The sequence below is a fragment of the Cryptomeria japonica genome, chromosome 7 (assembly GCF_030272615.1).
Source record: "Cryptomeria japonica chromosome 7, Sugi_1.0, whole genome shotgun sequence".
In the NCBI taxonomy this organism is placed as follows: Eukaryota; Viridiplantae; Streptophyta; class Pinopsida; order Cupressales; family Cupressaceae; genus Cryptomeria; species Cryptomeria japonica.
In genome coordinates, this window is record NC_081411.1 from 289,619,780 (window position 1) to 289,643,148 (window position 23,369).

Here is a 23,369-nt window from a genome sequence, read left to right on the forward strand (position 1 = left end):
ATACTTTTTCTATAATAATAATTGTTTATTAACATTTCGTTTTCATCTACTATATTATAATATTATAAAGCATCTTTAATTTGAATTTTATTTCTATTAAGTAAATCGGACCCTCAAAATCAGATCAAATTTGGTTACATCATATTTAACAAAAATTAAACTTTAATAAATAACAATCATTCTCAGTAATGAAAATATTATTGTTTAATTCCTTAGGGATCCTTAATTATGACCTTGTTAATTTAATCAATTAAAAATAAGGTTATCTGATTTCTTGATTGGATGTCCAATCAATGCTCATATTCACACCATCCTATCTTTTTCTTGTCGTTTCTTCATCTTGTACCTTTTTATAATGGTGGCTTTTTGTAATCCCAATACATTGAAACCGGTTTAAATCAGATGTCCAATCAATAGTGTAATGACTAGGCTCTTATATGCCGTTTGGTGAGTGAGCCCAACAAGCATTTACACACCTCTCTAGGTTTGTTTTTTTGTTTGACAAGTGTTTTCAAGGTGGGGACAAGTAAATTCATAAATTTCATTTCATGGAATGTACATGATGGACAATGATGTCACCTTATGACAAATTTTTTGGGGTCCCATTTGATTTAAGTAGGTAGCTTCGAACTTGCATGAGCTAAATGTACATAATTCTTAGCATTGATTGTGTTGATTATTATTATTATGTCTAGAAATCTTGAAAAAGAGCAATGCTGTTTTGCATTGTAATTAAGGAAATGTTTCATCAATCACTAAAGTTTAAAAAAATATGCTAGTATTGTGTACAATTCTTCTTAGCTCACTAAATTCTAAAATAAAACAAGAGCTTTCATGAGAAACGTGGAATAGGTGGGATAACAATGCGGCATTAAGGACAGGCAGCCATCATTAGGATACAAATGGGTTCTTGAAATTGACGGCCTGTAACCATATTTATAAGTTACAAATATGGTTCAAAAAGTTACTTATTTATACAATATTGATCATAAGTTTGGTAAGGATTAGAATACACAATTTGGAGATCATTTCTTGTAGTCTTTTTATTTGTGTTGGTGTGAGAAGGTTGTCGTAATGAGTCATAAAGAATGAATAAGTCTCCATGTTGTTTATGTAGGAGTAGATAGGTGACTCTTCAACACCCTCAAAACCCTCAAAATTCCTACAAGATGAAAATACTCCCACAAGAGAGAATAATAAGAATAACGTGTATATTAAAGATGATTGATTGAATATGAAATATACAATGAGATGCCTTGGTTATAAAGGCAATATGTGATGTAGTAAGAACAACTAACATGGCACAAGCATTAATTGCCTAGTGCAAATATTAAATGTCTAGAAAACTAAAAGTAAATGAGGGTTGCATGACCCTATTATAATTAACTTCTAGAATGTCACCTAGGACCTAAGTAAACTTAACATGTGAATATGTCCCTCACTAGGTAATTACAAGGTACAATAGCTTGACTAGGTACTAGACATTATTCATTCGAATAATTTATGGCCAACTCATCTCGCATTAGAGTGATTACTTATTTCAAATCATTGTTCCTTCTTGCTATTGTAATGCAAATTGCTTAAACCACAACACCATAGACAATTTTTTCTTATTGTTGATATGGTGTTGATGGCCTCCATCTATAATCTTGGAACAACTTTATTATTTTGTAATTTTGAAATGTAGGAAATATGGTTCACTAGCTTAAACATGTAAACTACGAATCATTTCCAGCCTCACTTTCATTAGGGAACAATCAATTAGGCTCAACTCTTGTCCCTTAAGAGAGCTAACACTTGGATCAACTGTTCTATTTTTTATTGATTGTGATTGGATGTGATTAGAATGAGCAATGATGTAAGAACTAGGTAAAATGCTAGGAAACTGACCAAATTCAAAATAAAATAGACATAAACATATCAGAAAGTAAACACAGAAGTACAAATCTAGAAATAAAAAATAGGAAGGAACCTATCATTGAAATATGAGCCTGGAAATGTTAGTGAAGTCTGCTAGGCACCCTAGACCTAGTGGGTATGTGCACCAAGATGGTGAACAAAAAAGTGGCCACTCACAAAAAAAAAAGAAAAAAGAAAAAAAAAGCTAAATGTGTATGTGGTTTTGAAAAATTCAAACACCACATATGTGTTATGGCTTAAAAATTCTATCCATAAAGCATGTATGTGGTTTTTGAATCAAAACCATGTTACACATGTTATTTGAAATCAAAACATGTATGTGCTTTTATGAGAGTAAAACACATACATGTTTTGCTCAATAAGAATAACAAGTATGTGTTATGTTGAACAAGCAAAACACATACATTTTTGTTGATACTAAGCCACAAAAAACATGCTCCTACTTGGGTTTTTAGTTCCACAAAGTACAAATGCATTTTGAATGTTAATTGCTGGCATTCATTGTGTGTGATTGATTATTAGTGTTTTCATTACTTTATCGGTTGCACACACAGTTGAAAATTGTTCATAATCGTTGATTCACCCCCCTCTTAGTGTTGGCATTATGTTGTCATTGATGTCAACCGGCGTTGTCAACCGGTATAGCATAACCGGTATGTATGGTATGCTACTAGTATGCAGGTAGGTGTTGTATCAACCGGTAAACATGTCCACTAGTAAGCATGCAAGGGAAAAGCAAAACATAGAGGAACATGGCATCAGGTCATATGCAGTGAAAAGGTATTGTGTCCTAACCGGCCGAACAGAGAAGATCATGGCTTGAAGGTTAACTGGTTATTATATAACCAGTAGGGAAGATGAACTGGTAGTATAAGGTGATTATCGGTAGTGAGTTTTTGGTCAGTGTCTAAGCCTGAACTAATGATAGGGTTTACCTAGCTTGCTCACACTTCTCCTATTGGTGTTGCTCACTCCACCAACTCCACTAGGCCTTGCTATGCTTCAAGACCCACTAGTCCTTCTCAAACTCTGCTACGACTATTGCTTTGTCCACCTTAAGGTGACTTTCAACAAGTGTCTTCACTAGGAACTCTACCAATTCAATGTTCTCTACTAGTTCTCAATCCTTCAAACTGACATTTTGTCACTCTCACCCCCAATATTCTCATGTGTTTTGTAGAGGTGTGGAGGTGTTCTTTCAACATGGGATTTGGTCAACTAGATCCATTTGTTCTATTGCCAAATTCATCTTCCTTACCGATTTCAAGAAAATGCTCAAAAGAGGGATATGAGGAAAGAGCCCCAGTTAGGCGTCCTAATCCGGGTTTTTAGGGATTTTTGGTCATACGGTCCAAATGACCCTACAAAGAGTTTTATGATTCTTCAATCACTCATTGAACCCCAAGAGATTTGGTTGGTTTTAGACCCCCAAGTGTTCGTACAATGCCCTAACCCAAAAATGAGGTTTTGCTAGGGTTTCAATGGCTTTTAGGACTTTGACTGTCCAACTTTGTGAAAAGGGCATCAAATGGATTTGTCAAAGCTTCTCCTTCCATCTGAAACTCTGTATGGACCTAATAAATAATTTCAAATGCTTAGGCTAAGGTTTTGGTTTCACCCCTGCATTCTTTTGTCATTTCTCCACCTTATCTTCCTAGTCGGGTTGCAACAGGACTCGCCTAGAGCAAGGTGGCAACAATGGTAAACTTCACTCCCAGAACTCCTCCCTACATACTTACAATGTACATTGGATTTCCTACCATGTCCCAACAGGTCGTGATGGTAGCATAGTGGGATTTTATGGGGCAACCATTTTTCACTGATAAGCTATTTACAAGCCAAAACTGGTTGTTTGAAAACAAAACAGTAAAAGAACTAACAAGACCTATGTACAAAGCATGAAATGGATTGATTGGCACTATAATGCACCAAAGAACAACTATCCAAGTTTGGATCGATGGATTCAATCTTGTTGGTGTAAATAACTATTCATCTTGAATATTATTACACTTACTTAAGTTTACTTAGGATAATGCATTTCATAGTAGTTTGGGTATGAGATACTTGGGTGTTTGTGCCACATTGGGATAGTGTGTGTAGGAGAAATTCCACCTTTTTTGGTGTTGATCTTGTTGTTACACTCCACATTCAGTGGGTGATCCACCTCATGTGGACTATTATATTATTTCTCCTACCTACCCACACCTATTTCCTACCTACCCTTGTTTCTTATTGAGCCACATGTCATGTTTGTGTGTTCACATATCCCTAGCCTTGCCTATATAAGCAAGCTCATCTACATTGTATGTAATTTTGATTATTGATCATTTTCTATTGATGAGAATACAGTTTATTCGTGTCCCATATTATGTCTCTATTTTGTACATTTCATTGAGCTCTTGATCTTGGCAAAATCTCACATGGTATCAGAGCTTTTGGGGCTTCATTGATTCGTCTTGAAGAGGCATTATTGCGATGTCAAGAGGCAGATCTGAGGAGCAGCATCTTTTGGAGGCGTCCTAGACCAGATCCGACCCCGCCATTGCGTCCAAAAGGCCGTTTCCATGAATTTTGGTTATAAAGTCAGCCTATTTTGGTGAGAAAATTTTTTTCGCCAATTTTGCTAGTATTGTACGGATTTTCGAAAAAAAATTTATATATTTTTCGAAAAAAAAATTTCATTTTCTGAAATTTTTTTCAAAAAATCAAAAATCAAAAAAAAAAATTCATTTTCTGAAAAATCTTTTCAAAAAATCAAAAAAATCAAAAAAAACAAAAGTGTTTTTGGGGGGTCCGCAGACCCCCCCCCGTGCAGAGTGTACCTGCAGGTCTGCAGCGTTGCAGGCGCCGCCCGTACCCGTCGCCTCGTTCCACACGCTACCTCGCAGAACGTCCCGCAATTCGACGCCACCGCGTCGACTCCTCCCGACACAGTCCGTCGCCGGCGCCCAGGTTTCTTGCCAGCCGCTCTGCATCTACCGCTGCGCCCGCTCCTCCTCTTCGACGCCCGCTACCACATGCCGCCACTGCCTGAGTGCCTCAGCTCCCCCGCCGCCGCCGGCTTCCCTCGGCTCCGGCCGCTTCCTCCGCCGGCGACAACCCAGATCGGAGGACCCGCGCCCACCACGTGGCAGGCAGCCACTGGCCCACGGGTACAACCCTTACACGTCATACCCGTACGGTCGCCACGCAGACGCCACGTGGCTCACACAATCAGCTTTCCGTACGCCACTGTATAGTGCCCAGTCAGCAAATTCGTACGGTACGGCCTGCACAGTCATCTGCCATGTCATCAGTCCGTACAGTACAGACGCCTACTCAACAGAGAGGCAAAGTTTTTGCGACAGTCATACGACCGTCAAATTTAACCTAGTGACTTGATGATGTCAGTGCCACATCATCATTTTTCAAAAAATTTGCAAGCCTCTCTCATTTGCATTTTTGATTTTGCAGTTCAACTTCAAATGGCCATAACTTGCTCATTTTTGCTCCTTTTTGGGTGCAATTTTTTTTGAAATGGGCTAGAATTTTGTGCTCTCCGCAGTGGTGAAGAATTTTTTTAATTTTGATGCATTGATTTTTCAGAAAATGCAGTTTTTGGTGACTGTACCTGAGTAATCCTAGTTTTTGCAACTTCAGAGACTTCGTTTGGGGTCATACGACCTCCTTTTCAGGTGCAGTTTTTTTTGAAAGTGCGTATTTTTTTGTCTACTTTCACATGATGCTATTAGATTGATGTCATTGTAAGTAGAAATTGTACTTTCAGATTTTGGCCTTTTTTGGCTCTCTTGTTACTTGTATATTTGCTTGAATCTCAGTTAGATTCATTGCACTATTGATTAAAGTCTCTTGTATCTCATTTGAGAAGTTGTAAAATTTGCATCATAAGTCCACTTTGCCTTGTTTTGCAAGTGGCTCATTGTAATCGCACTAAGTATAAAGTGCCAAAATCATCACTTTGGGGGGGGTACTTTGATTGATTGAATTTGGGGGGGTGTCTCTTGTGCTTTTGTGCTCTTGTGTTCCTTCCTTTTTGCTGCTATGGGTTCTTCTAAGTTTCCTCTCTTAACTCCACATAATTATGCTACTTGGAAAATTGATGCATGGAGTAAACTTATGGAAAAAGGACTCACTCATTACATTGATGGAACTATTGTTGCTCCCGCTGATCCTAAGGTTGATCCAATTGGTCACTTGGATTGGCTCACTAAAAATATCATGGCAATTGGTACCTTAAGAAAGTATGTATCAAAGGATCTCATTTTTCATATTGAGAAATGTACTCTAATCAAGGATGCTTGGCAAAAGTTTCAAGACTTGTATGGTCAAGTTGATGAGATTAGGGGATATCAAATTGATAGTGATCTCACCATGTTAGATCCTAAGAACTTTGATACTATACAAGATTATGTCACTAAGGCAAATGAGTTGAGGGCACAACTCAAAGATTGTGGCATTGATAAGAAGGATACTCAATTGATATTCAACTTGATAGGCAAGCTTCCACAAGAATATGCAGCATTTGTTTCTAGTTTCCAAACCCATAGGATGACAATGGGTTCAAGCTACAAAATGCCTACATTTGATGCTTTCAATGAAATGTTGATGATGGAACAAACTAAGTTGATAAGCATGGGTATTCTTAAGGCTTCTAAGTCTCAAGCATTAGTGGCAAATCAAGGGAACAAAGGAAATCAAGGAAAGGACAACTCAAACAAGAAGAAATGGCAATCAAAGCCTAAAGAAAAAGCACCATCTTCTCCACAACAAGGAGATTCATCCTCTTCCAAGAGAGATAATTCACCAAAGAGGGAGAGACCTACTTGTGCTTATTGTAAAAAGATTGGTCATGAGGAGCATCGTTGCCATTCTAAGAAGATTGATGAGCTCACACACATCATCAAAAAGCATAACATTGATTTGCCTAAAGTCTATAAGAAGGATGATTCATCAACTTCCACTTCCTCACATTCAAAAGGAAAAGGGCAAGCATTCATGGCTTCTACAAGTGGGAAGACTCACTCTTTTGGAACAAGAAAAGGAAAAGCTCTATGTGCTACTATTAGTCATGATTCAGAAAGATGGCTTCTAGATTCAGGGGCTTCTCATCATATGGCATCTTCGTAGTCTATGTTCTCTACATTTGAGCCTTGCACCATGCCACAGATTTTGATGGGCAATCATACATACATGGATGTGATTGGGAAAGGATCTATTGACATTGGGGATAACTCCTTCAATGATGTGTTGTGTGTACCCCACTTGACAAACAATCTCCTTTCTATCTATCAAATCACACATGGCGCAACTAAGAGAGTTGTGGAGTTCACACCTGACTCAGTTTTCATTAGAGACTTGGAGACTAGAGCTATCATTGTGACCGGGGTGGTTGATCATGCATCTCGGTTATACTCCTTTTCAGATTTTGTTGATGATGATGATTTCACATTTGATGATTCTCCACATTATGATCACACTTCTTATGATGGTTCAGATTTTGAGGAGAACTTTGGACACTTGAACATGGGGATTCTCACATGTGACCCCGTTCTTGAGTCTTGTATTTCATCTCCTCATATTGATATCACATCACCTATTGCACCTGATAATGTGGATAGTGCGACAGTTTTGCTTTCATGTGATTCAGTGCAACAAGATATTCATTGTCTTCTAGCTTCAGATTCATGGGATGATTACTTGACAGACATTGCAGGTTTGTTTGTGGAATCCTACATTGCAGATTTGGGAGACATCATTGATGACATTCATCTTCTCTTTGATGAAGGTGATCCTTCTTCAATTGTTGTGAGGGCACACTCTGGCCCTCTTGTTCATTCTCTACATGATCATTCTTTTGAGGTTGACATGATTGTGGATACTTATGTACAACAGTTGGAGGAGGTCTCTTTATATTTTGAGGAGACATGTGAGTCTTTGGGAAATGTTCTACATCCATCTCCACTAGATCTTGGAGTGCCTTTTTCAACAGTGTGGCACAGTTTACCACCTTTGGAGGGGGTATCTTTTAGCATCGACATGGGGACATTTGAGCAGTTTTCAGAGATTCCTTTCATCATGAGTTTTTTTCATACATCTTCCCTTCATGATTGGGGAGACTTCATGGATACACCTTTGGTTTTGTTTCTTCCTAAGGGGAGGAATGTTGTTCGACGTTCATGGAGCAGTTTCTTCATACATCGAGCTTCTATCATTGGTGCAGATTCCACATTGAGGGGGGGCTTCCTAGCTTCTCTTCTTCTCTCATATGGGGGGGACTTTTTCCTCACATGGGGTTTTGTCCTTCACATTCTTCTATGAGAGTTCTCTTGTATGATTTTCATCTCTCTTTTGGGGGAGGGTTTTTTCCCATTGGGTTTTTCTCTCTTTCCCCACTTTGTGAGAGATTTCTTTGCATTGGTTTACATGCATTTGCATTTGTACATGGGTACCTAACATGGCCTAGTAGTCGGCACCCATCTTGCATTGCTTAGTTGCATTGTAGACTTAAGTGCATTCCCCTAAGTTGCACTTAAGGGGGGGTGTTGGTGTAAATAATTATTCATCTTGGATATTATTACACTTACTTAAATTTACTTAGGATAATGCATTTCATAGTAGTTTGGGTATGAGACACTTGGGTGTTTGTGCCACATTGGGATAGTGTGTATAGGAGAAATTCCACCTTTTTTGTGTTGATCTTGTTGTTACACTCCACTCTTGTTGTTACACTCCACTGTTGTTGTTACACTCCACATTCAGTGGGTGATCCACCTCATGTGGACTATTATATTATTTCTCCTACCTACCCACACCTATTTCCTACCTACCCTTGTTTCTTATGGAGCCACATGTCATGTTTGTGTGCTCACATATCCCTAGCCTTGCCTATATAAGCAAGTTCATCTACATTGTATGTAATTTTGATTATTGATCATTTTCTATTGATGAGAATACAGTTTATTCTTGTTCCATATTATGTCTCTATTTTGTACATTTCATTGAGCTCTTGATCTTGGCAAAATCTCACAAATCTATTTGTATTCACTCTTTTATGCAAAATAAGACAAAAACAATGATAACAGTCCGAAAATGAGTGGTTTCAGATTGTCATTCACAAAAATCAATGCTTCCAACCTTGGTATCTATGAAAGAGAGGGTTTAAATAGTCTTCCCCACGTGTGGAGGCATCTTAGGTCAATGTTTTAACCCTAACTCCACCGCTAAGCTCTTTTAGGACCAAAGTTGTCATGACAACTTTTACAATTTTCCACATCTTGCCTTTCCCACGTAGGCATCCTATTACAAGTCATTACTAACTTCTTTTTAAACATTTCTAAGGATATTTTTAACCCCTCTAATACTTTAACCAAACTATGCCTCTTTTGACCATCTAGAAGGCATCATTGACTGCTCAAACCAAGAACAACCAACAAAGTGCAAACCTAGGAGAAAACCAACTAAACTAGGCATACACTTGGATCAACCTAGACTCTAATCACACACATTGGACCCTCCTGGAGTCCTTATTACAAATCTAACTTGGCTAAGGTCAGTACAAGCCAAAATTGAAGAAGGAATATTAGCCTAAGTCCTAGGTGCTCCTGGACCAACTGACACAGTGAATTGAGCTAGATACCGACAAAGTTAACACGTGGATTCCAAGTGACAAACATGCAGTGGCAAGTGAATGGTGCATCGTCGAGGTAGTTGGTGATTGGTTCGACATTTAATGCAAACTGCAAAAATCACAGGTCGAGTGTCGAGGATTGTGGCTCGAAGAAGATCGAATGACACAGACTTGTGATGTAAGGATCGATGTAGGACATCCGGTTGACAGATCTGATTTGGAGTAGGAAACAGTCAGATCATTTATTATGATTGACAAAGAGCGAGGCTGAAAAACAAGTTGAAGTTTGCCAAGTTTAGAAAATGTGTATTGAAAGGATGAAAGATGGCAGTGTTATCTGATTTGTTGCAAGCTATCAATTCTAGAAACAAGATCAGATATGATTTGATACGGTTTGTAGTCGGTGAAGAAAAACCTAGGGCATGAAGTTTGAATTCCCGTGTTGGCGGGAAAGCATGAATATAAAGATGGAGGCTGAAGATCTATGTTTGTGATGAAGGAGGTCAGATGCTAGAAACCAGATGTCGAAGAAGAGAGTGTGAATGTGAAAGCAAAGAGGTAATCAACCTGAGAGTTCATCGTAGAATACTGAAGCGACTGAATATTGATAAATGAACCAGTAAGAGGGGTTTAACCGGTAACGCATAGAGTAACCGGTAACCAGTTACACATTCTGGCAATTCATCTAACTGGCAAAATCCGAACCGGTAAGTCAACAAGGTTGAACAAAAAGGGGGAGATTTGACCAAGGGAGAAAGCTTTTTGTTTGTTCTCTTTGTCATTATTGTCAAAGCGGGAGAAGGAACCAATATGATAGTAAATACTGTGTGTTGACATCAATGCCAAAGGGGGAGATTGTTGGCATTATGTTGTCATTGATGTCAACCAGTATGTATGGCATGCTACTGCTATGCAGGTAGGTGTTGTATCAACCAGTAAACATGTCCACCGATAAGCATGCAAGGGACAAGCAAAACATAGAGGAACATGACATCGAGTCATATGCAGTGAAAAGGTATTGTGTCCTAACTAGCCGAACAAAGAAGACCATGGCTTGAAGGTTAACCAGTTATATAGTTATTATATAACTGGTAGGGCAAATGAACCAGTAGTATAAGGTGATTACCAGTAGTGATTTTTTGGTCGGTGCCTAAGCTTGAACCAACACAATGAACTGAGCTGGATGCTGACAAAGATAACATGTGGATTCTAAGTGGAAAACATGCAGTGGCAAGTGAATGGTGCATCATCGAGGTAGTTGATGATTGGGTCGATATTTAATGCAGACTACAAAAATCACGGGTCGAGTGTAGAGGATTGCGGCTTGAAGAAGATCAAATGACACAAACTTGTGATACAAGGATTGATGTAGGACATCTGGTTGATAGATTTGATTTGGAGTAGGAAACAACAAGATCATCTATTATGATTTACAAAGAACAAGGCCAAAAAATAGGTTGCAGTTTGCCAAGTTTAGAAAACATGTATTGAAAGGATGAAAGATGGCGGTGTTATCTAATTTGTTGCACGATGTCAATTCTAGAAACAAGATCAGATATGATTTGATACGGTTCACGGTCAATGAAGAAAACCCTAGGGCATGAAGTTTGAATTCTCGTGTTGGCGGGAAAGCATGAGTATAAAGATGCAGATTGAAAGTCTAAGTTTGTGATGAAGGAGGTCAGATGCTAGAAACTGGATGTCGGAGAAGAGAGTGTGAATGTGCAAGCAGAGAGGTAATTAGTCTAAGAGTTCATCGTAGTTTACTAAAGTGACTGAATGTTGATAGATGGACTGGTAAGAGGGGTTTAACCGATAAGGCACAGATTAACCGGTAACCAGTTACACAGTTTGATAGTTCATCTAATCGATGGAATTTAAACTGGTAATTCAATAGCAATGTGAGAGAGAGAGAGAGAGAGAGAGAGAGAGAGAGAGAGAGAGAGAGAGAGAGAGAGAGAGAGAGAAGATGTTAGGCAAGGTAGAGGTTGAGCAGAAGAGGAATCGGGAAGAGTGAACAAAACAGAGAAACATAGAATAGTTGAACCGACAGGGTGAAGTGTACAAAGGTTACAAAACTCATTTGTAGCAAGGTGCTCATTTTGTATTGATTCAATAATTCATTGATATTTCATTGAGTTGGTGCTCAGTGTAGGGGTTGGTGCCCATAAATCATTAGGGGTTGGTGCTCCTTTGGGTTGGTGCCCATAAATCATTAGGGGTTGGTGCTTGTTTGGGTTGGTGCTCATAAATCATTTGGGGTTGGTTCTCCTTGGGTTGGTGCCCTAAACTTTGTAAAACTGTTGTTTCATTGTGAGGCTAGATTGGAGCAGTAGACTCCAGCAACATTTCTCACTGAGGTTTCTCCCACTTTGGGTTTTCCTCGTATATTTGATGTTGTGTGATGTGTCTTTGTGTGTGATTTCTTTTTTTATTATTTCTTTTATCTCACTGGTATACTCCCTTAGTCTTGGAATTGCTTACTGGTACACATTTGTAGGATTAAAAGGCTTAAGGTTGTTGATAACCACTGATTCACCCGGGCCCTCTCAGTGGTATCTTGTGTTCTTCATTAATTCCTTTGTCCTCCCCTTTTAGATTTTCCCTTTGTCTTTTTTATATTTTATGTATATATTGCCAGGATATTCGAAAATGGTTTCAAATCTCTAAGAGTCATAATGCAGATTTTAGATTTTAGGAGATCTTATAATTATATAAATAAAGACTTAGTCAAATTTCATTAATCAGTGGGCTTCTATCATCATTCTCTTCCTATCTCTATATCTCATGCTCTTTGTCTCCCTCAAGCTCTAGACCTTTCTACTTCCCTATCTCTCACCTCCCCCCTCTCCACCTATATCTATCTCACTCTCTTCTCTCTCCCCAAGCTTTAGATATTATAATTTCTCAAACTTAGTCAAATTTCAATAATCACCAATATCCTATCATCACTCTCTTTATCTCAATTTCAGTCTCTTTCTCTCTCTCGATCTCTAGAATTATCTCTTTTCCTATCACTCTCCCTCTCCCCCTCTCTCAACCTCTAACTCACTCTATCCTCTCCCCGCAAGCTCTAAACCTATCTCTCTCACCCTTCAGTCTACTCTTTATCTCCCCTTTCTTCTCTACCTACCTCAAACATATTCTCCCCTCTTTATCTCGCCTCTCTCTGCCCCTCCCCACCTCTCACTCTCCTTCCCTCTCTTTACTTATCTTTATCTTTCTCCCTTTCCCTACATACCCCCACTCACTCCCTCCCTCCTTCTAGTTCTTTACATAGCTCTCCCTATCTCTCCCTTTCTCTCTATCCCACCCACCCATGCTCCCGAGCTCCACTTATCTCTCTAACCTTTTCTTTCTCTACTTATCTCTATCTCCTCTCTCCCTTTCTCTACATACCTCCACCACCCTCCCTCCCTACCTCTATTTATCTACATAAATCTCCCTCTCTCTTTCTCCCTCGCTCATTCCCTCTCTATTTCTCTTTATCTCACTCTATTTGTCTCCCTCAAGCTTTATACCCATCTCTCTCCCTATCTCACTCTCTTTGTCTCCCTCGAGCTTTATACCCATCTCTCTCCCTATCTCACTCTCTTTATCTCCCTCGACCTATATACCCATCTCTCTCCCTATCTCTCTCTCTTTCTCCATCTCTCTACCTATTGAGTGTTATCTCACTCTCTCCTCTCTCCCCCGAGATATAGACCTATCTTTCTACCTCTCTCTCTCACCCTATCCCTCTCTTTGCATACCTCCCCCTCACTCCCTACCTATATTTCTCTACGTAGCTCTCCTTCGCTCCTTCATCCATATTTATCTCCCCTTCTATCTCTACTTATAGTTATCTCCCATCTCCCTCTCTATATGCATACATCTCCCTCCTTCCCTACCTACCTTTATTTCTCTACATACATCTCCCTCCCACCCTCTCTTTATACCTACCTCCCTCCCTCCTTCGCTCTCTTCGCCTCTCTACTTATCCATCTACCTCTACTATCTATCTCCCCTCTCCTTTCCCTCTTTATCTCCTCCCTCTCTATTTATCCATCTCTCTCTCTCTCTCTCTCTCTCTCTCTCTCTCTCTCTCTCTCAACCTCTCTACCTATCTCTCTCTACTACATGTCTCTCCCTCCTTACCTCTCCCTCTCCTTCCCATACTACTTATCTATATTTACCCTCCCTCTCCCTACATACCTCTCCTGCCCCCCCCTCTCTCTCTCTCTCTCTCCATGCCCTTCCCTCATTCCTCCCATACTCTCTTTATCTATGTATGCCTCTCCCTCCCTTCTTCCATATTTATTTATGTATCTCTCTCTTTTCCTATCTCACCTCTCTCTCTTTCTCTCCCCTTCACTCTCTACTTATAAAAAAAGAGGGACAAAGGGAGAGAGCTAGAGAGGTGAGAGATATAAAGAGGAGTGAGAAATGTGTGTAATGAGATAGTGAGGGAGTGGTAGAGAGGTAATGAGGAAGGGAGGGAGAGAGTTGGAGAGGGGAATTATAAAGAGGTGAGAGAGAATAGCTCGGGAGGGGTAAAGTAGAGGATCAATAAATAGGGACAGGGGGAGAGAGGTGAGAGACCTAAAGGAGGATAGAGTGATGAAAGACCTAGAGAGAGAGAGGGGGGGAGGTGATAAATGTGTGTAATGAGGCATAGATGGAGAGTTAGAGAGGTAAAGTGGGAGGGAGTGAGAGACTTGGAGAGGGGACATATATAGAGGTAATACTAGAGAGAAGAGAGGAAGGAGAAAAGGGGAAGATTGATAGAGAGATAAATAGGGGTAGAGGTAGAGAGGTGAGAGACCTAGAGCGGGGGAGAGAGGTGGATAATGAAACATGTAGGAAGAGGTAGAGATGAAGAGTTATTGTTTATTAAGGTTAACTAGGGTTAATTTAAGTTCATAAACCTAAATAAACATGAATTAGTCCTAATAAACCTTAATAAACACTAACCCTAACAAACCCTAAATAAGCTTAATAATTCCTAATAAACGCCAATGTTGATAAACTGAAATAATTCCTCATTAACCTAAATAAACCCTAGAAAAAACACTAATGAGATAGTAAAATTATCTTTACATACATCTCCCTCCCTACCTCAAGTGGGAGAGGTAGCTAAGTAGAGAGAGGAATGTGGGGAGAGAGGGAGAGAAAGAGATGGAGGGAGAGAAAGAGGTAGAGAAAGGGGAGATAGAAGTAGATAATTAGAGAGAGGAGGGAAGGAGAGGTATCCTAGGGTTAGTGTTTTTTAGGATTTATTATGGTTAATAACATAGTAGAGAGGGGGGAGAGGTAAGGAATGAGTGATGGGAGATAGAGAGAATTAGAAAAGGAAGGAGCAAGAGAGAGAGAGGTGATATAAAGAGAAGTGAAGAGGGAAGGAGGGAGGGAGAGGTATGTAGGGGGAGAGAGGGAGAGATAATATAGAGATAAGAAGAGAGAGAGAGAGAGAGAGAGAGAGAGAGAGAGAGAGAGAGAGAGAAGAGAGAGAGAGAGAGATGGAAGTAATGACAGAGGGACAGAAGGAGGGAGTGATATGCATATATAGAAAAATAGATTATAGAGTAAGGGACATATAGGTAGATAGAGAGGGAAGGAGAGGGAATGAGAGGGAGATAGAGAGGTTTGTAGAGAGAGAGGGAGAGGGGAGAGGGAATGAGGGAGGGGTAGGTAGAGAGAAGTAGAGGGAGACAAAGGTATGTAGAGAGAGAAAGAGAAAGGAGGGAAGGAAAGGTGTGTAGAGAGAGGGAGAGAGAGGTATGGAGGGAGAGAGGTGAGATATAGAGAAGTGTTCAGAGAATCTTGGAGGGAGAGAGAGAAGGTGAGATGGAGAGTGGAGATAGAGACATGTAGTTTGGAAAGGAGAGAAAGATAGAGAGAGGTATGAGGGGAGAAAGATGTAAGTAGAGATATTGAGAGTGGGGAAAGATGTAGAGTAGAATATGGAGAGGGGAGGAGCGAGGGAGGGAGAGGTAGAGAGAGAGAGTGACGTGAGATAGAGAGTAGTATGGAGGGAATGAGGTAGAGAGTAAGGGGAAATAGAAGTAGAGAGGGATCAAAGGAGAGGTGGTAGAGAGAGCAAGATGGGAGATAAAGATAGTAAGAGGGTAGATAGATAGGAGATAAAGAGAGAAAGGGAGAGAGAATGTTGAGAGTAGAGATAGATGGATAGGTAGAGAGGTAGAGAGAGGGGAGGGAGGGAGGTATAAAGAGATAGGGTTGGAGGGAGATGTATGTAGATAAATAGAGTAGGTAGGAAAGGAGGAAGAGGTATGTATAAAGAGAGCGAGAAAGAGATGGATATAAGTAGAGATATAAGAGGAGAGAGAGGGGGAGGAGGGAATAAAAGGTATATATATATGGATACAGAGAGAGAGAGAGAGAGAGAGAGAGAGAGAGAGAGAGAGAGAGAGAGAGAGAGAGAGAGAGAGAGAGAGAGAGAGAGAGAGAGAGGTATGAATATCAAGGGAGACAAAGAAGTGAGATAAAGAGAAATAAAGAGGGAAGTAGGGAGGGAATGAGAGAGGGGGATAAATTGTAGATAAATAGAGGTAGGGAGGGAGGGAGGTATAGGTATGTAGAGAAAGATAGAGAAGGGATAGAGATAAGTATCTAGAGAGGGAAAGGCTAGGAGAGATAAGTTAATGAGGAACATGGGAGGGTGGGAGGGAGAGAAAGGGAGGGAGAGAGGGGGAGGTGTTTAGAGAAATAGAGGTAGGGAGGGAGTGAAGGTAAGTATGTAGGGAAGGGGAGAGAGGAGATAGATATAAGTAGAGAGAGGTAAGGGATAGAGAGAGAGAGAGGTGGGGAGGGGGAGAGAGAGGTGAGATAGAGAGGAGATAATGTATGTGAGGTAGGTAGAGAAGAGAGGGGAGATAAAGATCATAGTGAAGGGTGAGAGAGGTAAGTTTAGAGCTTGTGGAGAGAGGAGATAGAGGGGGAGAGAGGAGGAGAGGAAGAGTGATAGGAAGAGAGATAGGTCTAAAGATCATGGGAGGCAAAGAGAGTGAAATAGAGGTAGAAAATGATGATAGGATCTTGGTGATTATTAAAATTTGTTTGTCTAAGAATGATGATCTAGGATCTTGGTGATTATTGAAATTTGACTGTCTGAAAAATTATAATCTGATCTATAGCTTGGGGAGAGAGGAGAGAGTGAGATAGAGAGAGGTAGAGTGGGGGTAGGAGAGTAGTAGGAAAATAGATAGGTCTCTAAGATCTTGAGGGAGACAAAGAGTGTGAGATACAAAGATAGCAAGAGAATGATGATATGAGCCTGCTAATGAAAAATTATAAGACCTCCCAAAATCTAGAATCTTCATTATGACTCCTAGAGATCTAAATCATTCTTAAACATCCTACCAATATATGTACATAAAATATAAACTAAAGTATAAGAAAGGTAAAAGACACAGGGAAAATAAAAAAGGGGAGGACAAAATGAGTTAACATTCAAAACACGTTCGTTCTTTGTGGAACTAAAAACTTGAGTAGGAGCATATTTTTTTGTGGCTTAGTATGAGCAAAACATTTATCTTATTCTTAACATGTACACATATATGAGCTTGTATTTAGGCTTGGATGACAAGTCTTAGGATTGTAAGCTATATTGGCTCATTTTGATATTTCTTTTTTCCTATTCTTGTTTCTTAACTTCCTTGGCATCAAGTTTATAGATTATAAAATGGGTCTTAGTAAAATTACCACCATGTTTTCACACATATTTTAAGCTTCTAACCATATAATTTTATTTAGATTTGAACTACGTTAACGTATTTATTTTTTAATTTCTTTCACTAATGTTTCCATACTTGGGTCAGTGCAAGAAGATGAGTCCACTTTTTGGCCAAAAAGTGGAAGTGTTTTCCCTGATTTTCAGATTTTGTCTCATTTGAGCTTAAATTTTGAAACACTTAGAGATTGAATCTTGGAAAAAGTCATTAATATAAAAGATAGCCCTCTGAGTGTAGTTTCCAAATATATAATTTATTTTAATACCCACATAATAAAAAATAACTTTTTAAATGGAGTTCTGAAAACTATGTTTTAAAAATGCCTGTTTCAGGACCATACCATGCATGTGTACGACCCACACTTTTTGACACAATTAAAATTATTTTCTCAAACCGTTTTGGGAAATGGTTTGTAACACACTGAAGATTGATGAGCATATTTTTTTGTATTTTTTTTTCTAATATTTTTTTTTTAATTAATTTTTTAATGGCCGTAATTATCTTTTTAAAAATTTGACGTGTACGACCCACATAATTTGATGTAAACTTAACATTTTTTGATTTTTTTTTTTTTTAAATACAAAAGAATTTTGTGTAGATTGATGACATATAATTTTTTTTCGAAAATTCTTTAAATAAAAAAGTTATTATATTAACAAAATTAGTTAATATTTCAAATTTATGGACCCGATTTAGTATAAATTAAATGAAAAATAGTTAAAATAATCAATTTTTAAATAAATTTACATATTTAGAATCTAGACAGTATAATCTGAAATGGGTTTTTAATTTCGTATAAAAATTCTCTAATTAGAGGCACGTAAACTATTTCTGAAGTTCATATTTGTGCTTTCATTCATGGAGATTTGAATTTGCAGGTCCATGTCTCAGGTGTGGCCATCCCAGGCCTATCCCGACCCTAATCCCGAGCCAAGTGGTGGGTTGTGGAATCAACTTCCACAAAACGGGCCCCCGTTTTCAAACAAGGGCGGATTGTGGAAAAAAAAGGAAAAATGCCATTTTAGAAACGGGGGCCTGCTTTTAAACAAACGAGGGCCCGTTTTTTAGAAACAGGCCCCCGTTTTTAAAAACGGGCCCCCGTTTCTAAAAAATGGGCCCCCGTTTTGTTTAAAGCGGGCCCCCGTTTTAGAACAAAACGGGGGGCCCGTTTTTAAACAAAACGGGCCCCCGTTACCTTTCGGCTCGGGAGCCCGAAGCACAAACGGGCCCCCGTTTTTTGAAAACGGGCCCCCGTTTATAAGAGCGCATTTTCCAATGCGCGGACTTCCGCGAATTTGTGACTCATTACCTTGCACTTGCCACTTATTAGAGACGTGTTGAATTTTTTTAAAAACTTTTGACCTACTTGTCCAATTTTTAAAATTTTTTTTATTATATATTATTCTTCTACACTTAATTCCTTACACATTTTAATTTTTTTGCATTTTAGATTATGTTGCTCAAGTTTATGTGATTTGCATGCTCAATATATAATTTTTAGGACGTATCTACTTTGAAAAAAAAAAAACTTATTAGACAATTACAAAAACACACACAACAATTTCTGGTACTCACTTTTAGATCTATATTTCTACTAATGGGTTTTTCAAAATAATAAATGCAAAGTTCTAAATTTTTTGACTTGCACACTAGACACTACATTACATTTTTTTTTTAAAAATAGGAACAATTTTATGTGTAGGAAGGATTTTACCCTCTTTTAATCTTATCCATTTTTGAAAACAATTAGTAGTTTAGAAACTAGATTCAAAAAAAATACAATTTTTGTTCTTTTGGTTTCTTCAAATTTTGAGTAGCTACTTATACCCCCTTTTTGTTCACCATATTGGTGCACTTACCTTGGTGATTTTTCTATTAACTAAAACTTTGGATTTTGGATCAGGATGCTCTATAGAATACTCCTTTGAAATTCAACTAAAAAGTGTGGGTCACATGTGATAATTGACATAGTCCATGAGTTTTTGATTATTCAAAATTTGGAATTATATTTCTCAGTCTGCTCTCTACAACTTCGCAACTTCTAGTTGTTAGATCTACAACTTGCACATGGAAAAGAGGGGGAAATGTTTTCTCGTATGTATAGGCTTGCCTATGTCAAATCCCAAGTAGGAATTAACCTACACTATAGAGCTACCATATGGTGTGAGAGAGATTACCAATGGTAGGGCAAAGGCTAAAACCTTAAAGGAAATGCAAAATTGACAACTGATGCCTTTGCTATGAACTTCTTTCCTTAAAGCCTCACAAAACTAATGTTGCTCGATAGGAGTTAATGGATGCCTTCTTTCATGGAGAAACACATTGAATCAAAATTCTTTAATGCTTGACTTCAAAAATCCTCCACTGCCTTGAAGATGCTTGATTGTGATGCTTAATTGGAATTTTCTTGATGTTAAGAGATGTTCAAATGAGGGTGAGGGAGTTGTATTTATATGCAACTTACATGTTTTGTGTTTAAATTTTGAAGAAGGCTGATATCGGGGAGCACTTTACTACTCTACATTTTCCCAACTATTTGAAGTTTAAATTTGGACCTGAAAAGGTTGGAATAGGGTGTTAGGTGCCAAGTCCAAGAGGACTAAGGCACTAGGTTATAGTCCTGGCTTTTTGAGCTAAAACCAAGGTTGAAGTGAGCTCAGGATTGTGGCTCGAAGAAGATCGAATGACACTGACTTGTGATGCAAGGATCGATGCAGGACATCTGGTTGACAGATCTGATTTGGAGTAGGAAACAGTGAGATCATTTATTATGATTGACAAAGAGCGAGGCCAAAAAACAAGTTGCAGTTTGCAAATTTTTGAAAATGTGTATTGAAAGGATAAAAGATGGCTGAGTTATCTGATTTGTTGCAGGCTATCAATTCTAGAAACAAGATTAGATATGATTTGATACAGTTCGTGGTCAGTGAAGAAAACCCTAGGGTGTGAAGTTTGAATTCTTGTGTTGGCAGGAAAGCATGAGTATAAAGATGCAGACTGAAGATCTATGTTTGTGATGAAGGAGGTTGGATGCTAGAAACCAGATGTCGAAGAAGAGAGTGTGAGTGTGCAAGCAGAGAGGTAATCAACCTGAGAGTTCATCGCAGAATACTGAAGTGACTGAATGTTGATAGATAAACCGGTAAGAGGGGTTTAACCGGTAACACATAGAGTAACTGGTAACCAGTTACACATTCTAGCAGTTCATCTAACCAATAGAATCTGAACTGGTAAGTCAATAAGATTGAACAAAAAGGGGGAGATTTGACCATGGGAGAAAGCTTTTTGTTTGTTCTCTTTGTCATTGTTGTCAAAGGGGGAGGAAGGAACCGATATGATAGTAAATATTGTGTGTTGACATCAATGCCAAAGGGGGAGATTGTTGGCATTGTCTTGACATCAATTGCAAAGGGGGAGATTGTTGGCATTATGTTGTCATTGATGTCAACCAGTATGTATGGTATGCTACTGGTATGCAGGTAGGTGTTGTATCAACCGATAAACATGTCCACTGATAAGCATGCAAGGGACAAGCAGAACATAGAGGAACATGACATCGGGTCATATGCAGTGAAAAGGTATTGTGTCCTAACTAGCCGAACAAAGAAGAGCATGGCTTGAAGGTTAACCAGTTATTATATAACTGGTAGGGCAGATGAACCGGTAGGTAGTATAAGGTGATTACCAGTGAGTGAGTTTTTGGTCGGCGTCTGAGCTTGAACCGACATAGTGAACTGAGCTGGATGTTGACAAAGATAATGTGTGGATTCTAGGTGGCAAACATGCAGTGGCAAGTGAACGGTGCATCATCGAGGTAGTTGGTGATTGGGTCGACATTTAATGCAGACTACAAAAATCATGGGTCAAGTGTAGAGGATTGCGGCTTGAAGCAGATCAAACGACAAAAAATTGTGATGCAAGGATCAATGCAAGACATCTGGTTGACAGATCTGATTTGGAGTAGGAAACAACAAGATCATCTATTATGATTGACAAAGAGCGAGGCCAAAAAATAGGTTGCAGTTTGCCAAGTTTAGAAAACATGTATTGAAAGGATGAAAGATGGCGGTGTTATCTGATTTGTTGCAGGATGTCAATTCTAGAAACAAGATCAGATATGATTTGATAAGATTTGCGGTTGGTGAAGAAAACCCTAGGGAACGAAGTTTGAATTCTCGTGTTGGCGGGAAAGCATGAGTATAAAGATGCAGATTGAAGATCTAAGTTTGTGATGAAGGAGGTCAGATGCTGGAAATTAGATGTCGAAGAAGAGAGTGTGAATGTGCAAGCAGAGAGGTAATCAGTCTAAGAGTTCATCGCATTTTACTAAAGCGACTGAATGTTGATAGATGAACTGGTAAGAGGGGGTTTAACCGGTTAAGGCACAGATTAAAAGGTAACCAGTTACACAGTATGACAGTTCATCTAACTGACAAAATTTGAAACTGTAAGTCAATAGCAATGAGAGAGAGAGAGAGAGAGAGAGATGAGAGAGAGAGAGAGAGAGAGAGAGAGAGAGAGAGAGAGAGAGAGAGAGAGAGAGAGAGAGAGAGAGAGAGAAGAGAGAGAGAGAGAGAGAGAGAGAGAGAGAGAAGATGTTAGTCAAGGTAGAGGCTGAGTAGAAGAGAAATTGGGAAGAGTGAACACAACTGACAGTGATGAGAAGCAGAGAAAGATAGAATAGTTGAACCGACAGGGTGAAGTGTACAGAGGTGACAAAACTCATTTGTAACAAGGTGCTCCTTTTGTATTGATTCAATAATTCATTGATATTTCATTGAGTTGGTTCTTAGTGTAGGGGTTGGTTCTCCTTTGGGTTGATGGCCTAAACTTTTTAAAACTGGTGTTTCATTGTGAGGCTAGATTGGAGCAGTAAACTCCAGCAACATTTCTCACCAAGGTTTTTCCCACTTTGGGTTTTCCTCGTATATCCGATGTTGTGTGACGTGTCTTTGTGTGTGCTTGATTTTTTTATCATTTCTTTTATCTCACTGGTATACTCCCTTAGTCTTGGAATTGCTTACCAGTACACATTTTTAGGATTAAAAGGCTTAAGGTTGTTGATAACCACTGATTCACCCGGGTCCTCTCAATGGTATCTTGTGTTCTTCATTAATTCCTTTGCCTCCCCTTTTCGATTTTCCCTTTGTCTTTTTTATATTTTATGTATATATTGCCAAGATATTCGAAAATGGTTTCAAATCTCTAAGAGTCATAATGCAAATTTTAGATTTTAGGAGATCTTATAATTATATAAATAAAGACTTAGTCAAATTTCATTAATGAGTGGGCTCCTATCATCATTCTCTTCCTATCTCTATACCTCATGCTCTTTGTCTCCCTCAGCTCTAGACCTTTCTATATATGGTAGACTCTAATTCATAATGGGAAACCATTGGCAGCTCTGCAAGGCTGCTTTGCACTAAAGTGGCACAATATGGGAATTAAGTATTTTGACCAGATTCTGGAGAATGGCCAATTGAGAACATGGGAGGACTTGAAGATTACCTTCTCTATCCCGCTGTCCCAGAGCAGAACATATAGCATCTTGAAATCAGCCTTAGCCACTTCTCTTCCCCCACCTCACCCTTCTCTCCCCCACTCTTCAATCTCTGCACTCTGCTGGGTTGATGGCACACCTCTCCCCTCCCTTAAAGACAAATGCATATATGTGTCTCTCACTGAGGCAGATGCCATTTTTCTTCACCTGAACAGATGTTGGGAACTAAAATGGGAACCAAAGGAGTGGAAAGATATGTTAGGTAAATTCTAGGGGTCTCAAAATGAACCTAAAAAACAATTCTTTGGCTGGAGACTACTACTAAATAAACTCCCCATTAAAGACAAGGAGGGTAACTTCCTAAATTGCAAAATTTGTAGAGTACCAAAATCTGTAAAACACATATTTTTTTAATGTCACTTTGCAAAGGAAATATGGAACTTGTTCGGTCTTAATTTGGAAACTAATGGTATTGAAATCATAAATGTTGTTTTAGGCTACATTAAGGGTTGTAGGAAAACTGCAAATATCTTCTCATCCTATTTATCTTTAGAAATTCTTTGTCTCATTTGGAAATACCGTAATGATG

General features: G+C 38.9%; 1 protein-coding gene across 1 annotated transcript in view; it reads left to right on the top strand.

The window, feature by feature from the left end:
* The first annotated feature begins 4,937 nt into the window (after positions 1-4,937).
* Positions 4,938-23,369, top strand: part of LOC131034844 (polygalacturonase-like) — a 26,765-nt gene continuing 8,333 nt past the window's right edge. Inside the window, exon 1 of the mRNA XM_059208556.1 lies at positions 4,938-5,072. Within this exon, the coding sequence (XP_059064539.1) occupies positions 4,938-5,072 (135 nt within the window). The remainder of the gene's footprint in view (positions 5,073-23,369) is intronic.